At 31.8% G+C, this 10,611-nt stretch overlaps 1 protein-coding gene across 1 annotated transcript; it reads right to left on the bottom strand.

Annotated features, from left to right (window-relative positions):
- Nucleotides 1-3,927: 3,927 nt before the first annotated feature.
- On the bottom strand, nt 3,928-9,038 carry LOC133814947 (uncharacterized). The gene is made up of 11 exons (XM_062247846.1): nt 8,898-9,038; nt 8,713-8,744; nt 8,486-8,633; nt 8,204-8,364; nt 7,427-7,526; nt 6,875-6,949; nt 6,640-6,774; nt 6,254-6,343; nt 5,665-5,737; nt 4,279-4,396; nt 3,928-3,994 (listed from the first exon to the last, which is right to left on the bottom strand). The coding sequence occupies exons 1-7, from the start codon at nt 9,036-9,038 to the stop codon at nt 6,688-6,690; spliced, it is 744 nt and encodes a 247-aa protein (XP_062103830.1). The 3' UTR covers nt 3,928-3,994; nt 4,279-4,396; nt 5,665-5,737; nt 6,254-6,343; nt 6,640-6,687.
- Between the last annotated feature and the right edge of the window lie 1,573 nt (nt 9,039-10,611).

Genomic DNA, 10,611 nt, shown 5'->3' with positions numbered 1-10,611 from the left:
TATAGAGCCTTTAGGGCACGCCTTATTCCTGACATAATTTTTCAACTTCTTTATCACTCAAACAGATACATCCACCTCATGTAAACTGGTCCTCTAAGGATAGCTTCTTGTGGTAAATGAAGAATTAAATTAATCATTATGTCAAAAAAGGCTGGAGGAAAAATTAACTCTTTGCACAAAATTTGTATCACTTGATCTTCTACATTCTCCATGTACTTAACAACCAATGTACGAGCACAAATTTTCTTAAAGAAATTGCAAAGCTCAATGATTGTCTTTGAAATAGACAATCATGGGATTTCAACCCAACAATGTTGCCATCATTGTCAGTTACTTTCTTAGATAAATTTGAACCAAAGCCATCAGGAAGTCTAACTCCTTTTATGAACTGATGAAAAACTGTCTATCATCCGGTGTGAAAGAGTACATAGGATGTGGTTTGATCAATTTCGTACCATCTTCCTTGAGGTGCAACTCTTCTAGGATACCCCAATTCTTCAAGTCTACTCGTGCGTTGGTGGTGTCTTTAGATTTCTCATTCATAAGAAAAGTACCAAGTAAACTGTCGCAAACATTTGTCTCTACATGCATAACATATAAATTGTGTTTCAATTCAAGTTCGGACCAGTAATCAAGTTCAAAGAAAATAATGTTTTTACTCCAATTAAGCTCTTTTGGATCTCGCTTTCTTTTCACTTTTTTTAAACTGACATGTTTACTCGGCAAATGATCTGGAACATGCACTAATTGTTCCAGTATGTCTTGACTTCTAAATTTTCTTGGAGGACATCCTTTTTCATAATTTCTATCAAACAAGCGACTCTTCCTCCATTTATGCGTACAAGATAAGAATCTTCTATGACCAACATAAGCCGTCTTCCCAATTACCTGACATGAAGGACTGTCTTAGTTGCATGAAGGACATGCCATATATCCTTGGCCACTCCAACCAAAAAAACTACTACAGGCCGTAAAATCATTGATAGTCCATAATAGTGTTGAATGCATTCTGAATAAACTGTTTGTTGCAGCGTCTTTGGTTTGAACTCCTTCATCCTACAACTCCTTCAATTTGTCTACCACAGGCCTCGAAGACATTCATGTCCTTCCCAGGTGATTTCGGACCGGCAGTCAATAAGGTTAGCATGAATGATGATTCTTTCATGCACAACCAAGGAGGCATATTGTACGTGCAGAATATTATCGGCCACATGTTGTAAGATAGAATCATGTTACCAAATAGACTAAAACCATTAGAAGACAAACCCAATCGAACCGTTCTGGGTTCTTTTGAAAAATATAGATACCTGGAATCAAAATGTTTCCAACCACCCCCATCAATAGGATGGTGCATCACGCCATCTTCTTTTGATTGTCTCATACTATGCTAGGTCATATCAATTGTTGTATGCCTTGAACCATAAAGATGCTTCTGCCTAGGAGTCAAAGGGAAGTACCGCAACACTTTGTGGGCGACCTTTTTCCCCTTTGTGTCTTTATCAACCCATCGACTCTCACCACATACAGGACAACTCTGTTTTTGGAAATTCTCCTTCCAGAACAAACAACAGTCGTACTTGCAAGCATGAATTGATTAATAACCTAACCCTAACTTCCTCATTTTTTTTCTTAGACTCATAGAATGAAGTCGGAATCTTATTCTCCTTTGTGAATGCATATTTCATAAACTTCAAAAGCTCATCAAAAGAACTATTTGTCAATTTATTCATAACCTTCATGTGTATCATATTCGCTAAGAAGTTCAAGGAAGAAAACCACGGAATAACTCAGCTTCAGCCTCTTGAAACAGGTCATCAAATTGATTCTCCGCACTATTGCCACCACCTTCTAAAATTCCTTCATTTACACCTTCTTTGTTAGTGTCTTCTTCATCAATAACCACTACAAGAAAAAACAGTATTCATAACACTTAAAAACTGCTAAGCGGGAGTATTGATAACACTTCTGAAAACGCTAACATAGCCCCTGTTATTAAAAGTCCTGTCTTTTCTATAACAGTATTTGAATGTTATGTTCGATGTTATCTTAAACTATTCAATAACACATTTTGAATTGCTATAATATTCAAATAATAACATTTAGTTAGAGTATTTGGTTATAAATTTGACATTTAATCTTATACTTTTTGCGTAACACTTTTCAACTGTTACATTTGATTATTTTGATAGCGTTTTTAGTTTGTTATATTATATTATATAAATCATAACGATTTGTTACGCTTATAATATGTTTCTAAATCATAACATATTAAAAGTCTAGTAATAAAATTTTGTTATTTTAGCGTGGATAATATATTTTAATAAGTATACTTGTAAGGTTTTTTTTAATTAAAAGATTTTCATTATTGTATTTTAATAAAAAAAAATCAAAATTAATCATAAAATGTAATTCTCAATAGATTGATAAACCATAAGTATTACATTAAAGAATAACTAATTCAAACGATGAATGTGTCTACTTCATGAGATCTTAGTTCTAAGTTAAGTTTGAAAGCATAACATAATAAAGTTTTATAATCTTAAACATTTTTTACTTCAAAAATGAAAAACAAAAACATTACAAGATACACAAAAGTAAACCATGCATGAAACTTGCTCCATTCTTCAATTCATCATTATTTGTGCACTTGTCTTTGTTTTGAGTCCATTTGCTTAACTACAACAAAATTTAAATAATTAATACTTCAACTTTTTGGAGGGTTAGTTTTACTCTAATGAATTATGAGAATGACAAAATAGAGTGAGCACACAAAAAAAAGTTGAGAAATCCCTCTTCTGAAAACTACAAAGAGAGGGAGAAGGATGGGGTACTTGCTTCACAGAGACATGAAAATTACAAGAAAATGAAAAACTAAAGACACTTGAAAACAAAAAAGGAAATTCAATTTTTCTTATTTTACAGTACCAAAAAGACTAATCTAAACAAGATAATCAAGGCACTAATTCTGCCATAGGAAGATAATAAAAATACCAATGTTCAATCCAGTATCAAGTCAAAATACTAATTCAACCACTGTCATATTTTTTCATTAATCCAATCACAATACTTTTAGCCACTATGACACCAAAATACACCAGTAAAAAGAAATCTCATTTTTTTAAACACTTCTATACAAAATAAATCTCATTTTTTATTAGTATTAGTTTTATAACATTTACATTATATATAGTAATGTTTATTTATTTAGATTCTAAAGGGTTTAATTTACATGTGCCAACTCAATTAAGTTTAAGTATACCATTAAACATGGTGCAACTTGACTGCAATCAATGCACGAAATCAATAAGTATTAACAATTGAGTTAGAGATATATAGTAAGAAGAGAGAAAGATACAGTCTATATGCACAGATATAATCAATTATATAAAATAAATAAATAAATAAGTAAAGCTAAAGTGCTGGAGTTATCACTCTAAATCATTTTGAAGCTAACAAAAGACAGAGTCTACTAATACTCACAACCTCCTTATAAGGAGATTAAGTCGCAACCTTCTTATCACTATCAATTTTTTTTTTAAAAACTACTTTACAGAAAAAGTAAAATATAATGTAACTCTCACAAAAATACCTTCTTCTACTTCTAGACTTGCCAGGTGACGGGGGAGCATGAAAAGTTGCGTCTTGTGTGCACCTTTCTACAACAAGGGCTACCAAACTGCCATTTGCACCAACATCATGCTTGTCTTCTGAAGATTTTTCAAAATTTGAATGCTGAAGCTTTTTATTCCTGGAATTTGGCAAGCTAGAGATATGAATTTCATCATCATCAGTGGCATAATTTCCAAGACCCAGCACATCTGTTACTTATACATAAAAGTACAAATTCAAACTGTAACAGAGTGAGGTTGGTTAACAAATCATAGCTTGGTCAGAGTTGCAAGATTCTTACTCTGTCAAAATTGCTCACCCATAGAGAATTATTAGGATTAGGCCATGATTTGAAGCAGAATCAGTTATGGGAGAAAAAACAAGTCTACAACATAAATGAAAAAGCAAAACAAATGAGTGCATTATAAATGGAAGAAAAAACTCTGAGCATTAAATATAAAACAATAAAATGAGCATCTGTAATACTAAAATGCCTGGTTGAAGCTGTAACAAATGTTAAATTAGATAAGAATTGACAGCTTAACATTTGAGAGCACCATGATCCAACCAATAAACACTCACATGGAGCTCTCCATTCAACCATTAATTTATTTATACAAGTAATAGAAGCATTTTCAATACAACTCCGAGTCGTTTCAGCTTTCTTACCTCCAGCATTCAAATTTTTGACATATCCAGAAGGCATTGAGGATTTCATGGACTTTCCAATGGATGGCACATTTTGTCCACTACTATAGCTGAGAATGCCACCCATCACTAGCCAGTCCTTTTGCCATCAATATACAATCAAAATTATACACAACTCATAATATACACCAAGTAAAAACAGAATTTGAATTAGGAAAAAAAAATCATAAACCCGATTATAACCCAAGTATTATTATTATATATATATTTAATGTATACACTAAAAAAATAGGAAGCTAGCTAATATCTCATACAACAAAAAGGTTAATGGGTTACTGTGACAAGATTAATACATGCTTCAGAATCTAGCAACATAACCGTTAGATAACAATGACAAAATCTCATTTTCTCATAAAACAAACACTTATTTCAGATGAAGTTTACTAGAGCATACCAAAGCTAAAATAATATTGATCAAAAGGACCACTTGTTTCAGTTTAAGATGTGAAAAGTCAACCCATATTATTATTCCATGGTTAAGCTTTTTTGGCTATGAAAAATTGTAATCGTATAGAACCTTCTGGTGTGATTAATGGCACTGAAATATTCAACATCTGCCAAGTGGGAATAACTTGAGTGATGTATTGTCAACTAGGCTGTTATGCATGGTGGAAATGCCTAAAACTATATAGCTTAAGAGGCTAAGCTATATATTAATATTTGGTTTGAAAATTTTGCAAAAGAACATCAATTTTCTGTTTTTGAAGAGAAAAAATATGACTGTAATATAAACAGGTAATATACTGTTGTTGATTCTAATTTTCTCTCTATGAAACTATTGATATAACTTCCTTGAGCAATGATTGTATTACATGAGAAATAGGCCAAAGCCAATTTTTGGAATTCTAAACAAAAAACTTAATATTAAATGATGAGTAACTATCCAAACTCTTACTTGAAGAATCTCATTTCACATCTAACTTATAGAACTCTAAAATACAACATCTAACTTAGAACTTTCATCAAACTGTTTTCTTGCTTCACTCAAAAACACACAAAAACAAAAATCATTAGCACATACTACAAATATGCAATCTGAATAAATATGCAATCTAAATTCCAAAGTAAAAATCTTAGTCAAATGAAACTCATAAAATAGTTGGGAAACAGCCAAACTAGTCTTAAAATCAACCACGGTGGCAACAAATCATTCTGATGCTATGCAAAGCCAACATCTTTGAGCTAGATGATAGTTAATAAGTAGAAAATTAATTTTCATCTACTTGACAGTTTTCAATCAAATCTCATCAGTCTCTCAGTGTTTTTCTTACACAGAAACTGAGATAAAAATTATCTAGATGTGATTAAAAATAAGAAAAGGATTCCTTAAAAAAAATAATAACTTACCATGCCTTTCATTAAGATCACTAATAGTTGTCTTTTTGTCTAATTCTGATCAAGATTCCAAGTTCTCTGGCACCTGAAAAATAAAACACAAATAACCATTTACTATCGTTAGAGCATTCACCAAGCATCCATCATGAGAGCTAAACAATTTCAATTTGCAACATGAAACAAAATCAAGTGCCAGATACCTTAGATTCGTTAACTAAAGTTGAGACCTAAGTAAAAAATGTCTACAATCACTTCTAAGATACCATAATCCGCTCAAAACCAAACCAGAATTGGTACAAAACTAAGCCAAAATTGGCACAAAAACAAACCAGAATTGGCACAAAACTAAGCCAATGTTACCACAAAACCCAGCCAAATTAATCATAAGATATTAGATGAAGATATAAATTTGACCTATAACTATAGTTAAACACCCCTTATTTCTATTTTGCCCTTAATTTTAAAAACAAATCACACGTCTAGAGTATAACTTGTAATTTCAGTAAATAATTATTTCTATCATATCAAACAACATAAAATAAAATTAGTACACTATCAGCAATTAGAAAATTAGGACTGCTGGCAAATTTTGATTAGTTACCTTTTGGAAAAATAGCACCAATTTTTTTGCAAATGGAATAATTTCCTTGACATGACCTGTCAGAATGGAGATCAAATTCAAAACATGTACCTGAAAATAATGAAACAAAAAAAAGCTATCGTGAGATTAAATTCTCATTGCAAATTACACGATATCTTGCTTTTGCATAATTCAAATCCATACGTCTCCAAGGTTTCCTCTCCCAAACATTTAGGGTTTGGCAGGAATATCCATTATTCAACAAAAAATATAATGTACAATATTAAAACAAAAACCTTAAGGTTTAAGGTAAACGCTTCAAAACTTATTGTAGGAAGAGGTCAAGAAATATAAAAATAATTAATATAGAACTAATAGTATCATTGTGCAACAGCAGCTATATATACCTATGAATCAAATTCTTGGACTTCCTCGACCAACTTGAAACATGAATCCTAACACACGGGAAGAAGATCAGTGAATGCTCCCTCTAAAAAGTTAGCATCTTCAATATGCAGACACAACGACCTACAGGCTGCCAACTAAAGCCAATAAAGCACAAGCTTAGAAGTTGAACTATGTAGGTGATACAATTTTGGAAAAAAATAAGCATGTTTGAGAATAATGCCCTATGCACCATACTCTAACAAATAGGTCTTTGTCTTGTAGCAATTTGATCAAAGCATAGTATACTGGTCTGTTAGTGTCATCTTTAATCTGCCATAACACAAACAAAAAAAACCAAACACATTATACTCTAATATCATGTCAAAGGTATTACAAGATATAAATCCAATGGAAAAAAACGCATACAAGGACAAAAACACATAAGGTGGAAAATTCATCTTAACATGCATCTTTTTATCTAGAGTTAATGAAAAAACTCCACTAATATATATACATACACACACATAAATAGTTATCCATTCCACAGCTTCTACAAATAGAGTACAGTAGCACAATTATACAAAAACAAAAAAAAAATTCTCCTAGTTTACTGACCAGAAACACAGTTAAATATCTTAAATGTTAGTATGCAATTAGCAGCAATGAAGCAAGAAACATTGCAATTGAAAAAAAATCTTTGCATCTGCCACCACTTGACATATATTGAGAAGAAACTTCTATATGCTTGTATAGCTCCCTTGAATCCATAATATTTTTAAAATAGGAAAAATCAAATAAATATATCACCTCAGAAACCCATTGTCCCAATATAATTGCGACTTTCCGATGGATGATACGCATATTTGGATGATCATTTGAGAGATCTAGTGATAATGCACCATTAAACCTGCAAATTTACACATTAGGAAGACAAAATCATGTAAATATAACAAACCCAAGAAGATATTAGAGCCTGAAATAAATAGATATGTCAAACTATAAGCTAACTTTAACAGACAACCGATCGTACAAACCAACTCTCTAGCTAAATCACAAGTATTGCTTTGAACCTAGCCTTTAGAAGTGTGAACAAGTCAAGTTATCCTAACCACTTCTGGCACTATTATTCATCAAAACAATTGACACTATCAGTTGGGGTGAATTCAGGCACTTTAACATGTTGAGAACAAAATATTACAACCCTTCAACAATAGTGCACCAACCGTATGCACTATTCTCATCAAAACTGTATGCATAAAATTGGGGCTAACATTAAAACGCATCATGCTACACGCACCCTTTCCCCACCCGAACCCCACCTAATTAACACACTAGACCAAATATCAATTCTATCAAGTTATTAAGTTTAACAAGTCGGCACACTTTTTTTAGTACTAGTTCCTCTTGATAAACCCTAATAGGCAGAAAACTTGAACATTTTGCTATAGAGAAGAATCAAACTACAGATCTCATGGAAGCAAATCATGAGCCTAATTTAAATGCAGCAATAATTCATGAATTTTAATTTAGAAAGATAAACTAGTTAGTTGACAATATAGATAGCAAAGTAAAGAATTGACAGACCAATCTTTAAAGGTCATGTAATTTGAAAGCTCATAATAAACATATGCAGCAGCAGCATAAGCAGCATCTTTTAGAAGCAGCCCTGGAGTGATTTTAGTAACTGGTGTTGGGCAACCATTCATTGCTTCTTGAAGGATTGAAACCACAAGAGGACCTAAAAGCTAGAAAGTAGAAATCTAAATCAAATAAGTAGATAATTATTTACTCAGCCAAAAGAGAAGGTAAGTTATTTATTCAACAGAAAACAATTTGGGTTATTACATAACAATAAAAACCACCGACCTCGCTATGGTTATGAAACAAAACAATGTACAAAGCCTCAGCACAAGGCCTCAATTTTTCCGTCCACTGAATCATATCCTGCTCGTGATGAAATGATTCAGGGTTGTGGTACAACTCCTCCAAATCATGAGGAGTTAAAACAAAGTACCTGTAGAAATATAAATTGACAATTTAAATGAAACAATATTGTTCAAATTGCTTGTCTACAACAATCATAACCATTGTACTTTCTCAACAAATGCTTAAGGTAATCAGAAAACTATGAACAAATTCAGAAATTCAATCAAACTAAAAGTAATTAGAATAAAAATATATCCTTTGGCTTTATTACCAAACAACATAAAAAATGGACCAAACAGTACCAGGTCTAATGAAGAAAAAATTTCAAAAAGTAAAGAGAGAGAGTACTCACCATGAGATAAGAGCAAAAGCCGAGCCTAGCCTCGCACTGAGCGAGAGCCTCCTCTGCTGGCTTGCGGACGCTTTCGTCGCCACTCAATGAATTGGTCAAGAATGAGTATATCGCTGGGAGGTCCGATTTCGATAGCGTCATTACAAGCGAGCTTTCGAATCAGTGATTATCTGATATTAAATTGAAATCTTAATTAAAAAAAATACCTCACATAGACAAATGAGGTTAGAGTGCTCTTGCCTGGGTTTTTGCTTCCAGTAGGAGAAATGTCGTGAGGGAGAATCGCGTGAGGGAGAAGACGGAGTTAGAGAAGGAGCAGCAAGACTTGCATGAGGGAGAAGGGGGAGACTAAGCAGCAAAAATCGCGTGAGGGAGAAGGAGCAGCAAGAATCGTACAGATCGCGGTGATCCAACGGCTCAACAAAATGGATTAGAGACATAGTGAGAGAGAGAGTGAGAGAAGGAAAGATAGTCAAGTCTGAAAGAGAGGGGCAGAGGAGGCAAATGGGTTAGACAAAATTTTCATTAGGCGCTTCTTTCTATTTTATTTGGCGCCTAAATTGGCTGTGAAAAGAAAATTAAACGTGTATTAATAACGCTTTTTAATATGTGTTATTTTTTACTGTAATATATACTCAAAATTGTTGCAGTGAACATCATTGATGATGTCAATCATCTCATTAGTCACTGGAGCCCCGTCGTCCACTATTGGGGGCATATCAACTTCACCGTGGTAGGTCCACTTCATACATCGCTCCAAAAACTCATATTTGTGTATGTGAGTCTCCACCACATCCAGTTTCTGATTCAACATATTGACACACTAAACGCATGGCCACCTGACTTCTCCCGAAGCATTCACATGATTCTTTGCCATTTGTATAAATGCTTGAAGACCATTCCAAAACTCATCAAAGTTACGTCATCTATTAGTTATCCAACTCTTGTCAATCGTCATAACTGATTCAAGTGGAAAATAAATTATCACAATGTGATAATCATAAAAAACTACATTTATTTGCTAATAATTTTTTTATCAATTATTTTAAGTAAATTATGAAATCTTATTAAATCTTATGAATAAATTATTAAATTTTATGAATATATATTATCAAATTTTATGAATATATGTTATTGTTAGTTATGATTGTATTATAAAGTTTCATATATAAAAAAATATTTAATTATAATTATTATGATGCTCTTTAATAATTATCAAATTCTTATTATAATTTTTACTTTTTATTTTAAAAAATAACAATAAAGTTTTATTATTTTAATTTTAACTTAATTTTAAGAGTAAAGTTAACTTAATTACCTATTTTATCTACATATATTATCAAACTTTATGAATAAAGTATAAAAATAATAAAATAAGCAAATATTTAATTATTAATTTATTAATTTACCATTAAAGATTATTATTTTCTAAAAAAATATTAATAAAGTGTTATACTTGTAAAATTATTATTTTAATTTATAATTTATAATTTTTTAATTAATTTTTATTAATTATTTTAAAATTTATTAATTAAAAATTTAATCAGGCTAACTTTAAAACTATTTTGTAATGTTTAGTTTTTCTAAATCTACAAAAATTTCGGCAGCATAATGGTTGTTGTTTAACCAAAATATTTATGTGATGACGTGGCACGATTGAGGCGCATGTGAGTAGCACGTGACTCTTTTTTTATGAAAGTCTGGTCGACCAACG

This window comes from Humulus lupulus, chromosome 2 (assembly GCF_963169125.1).
Source record: "Humulus lupulus chromosome 2, drHumLupu1.1, whole genome shotgun sequence".
NCBI classification, from domain to species: Eukaryota; Viridiplantae; Streptophyta; class Magnoliopsida; order Rosales; family Cannabaceae; genus Humulus; species Humulus lupulus.
Note: the sequence above shows the minus strand (reverse complement) of the source record. Positions and strands in the feature narration are given on the sequence as shown.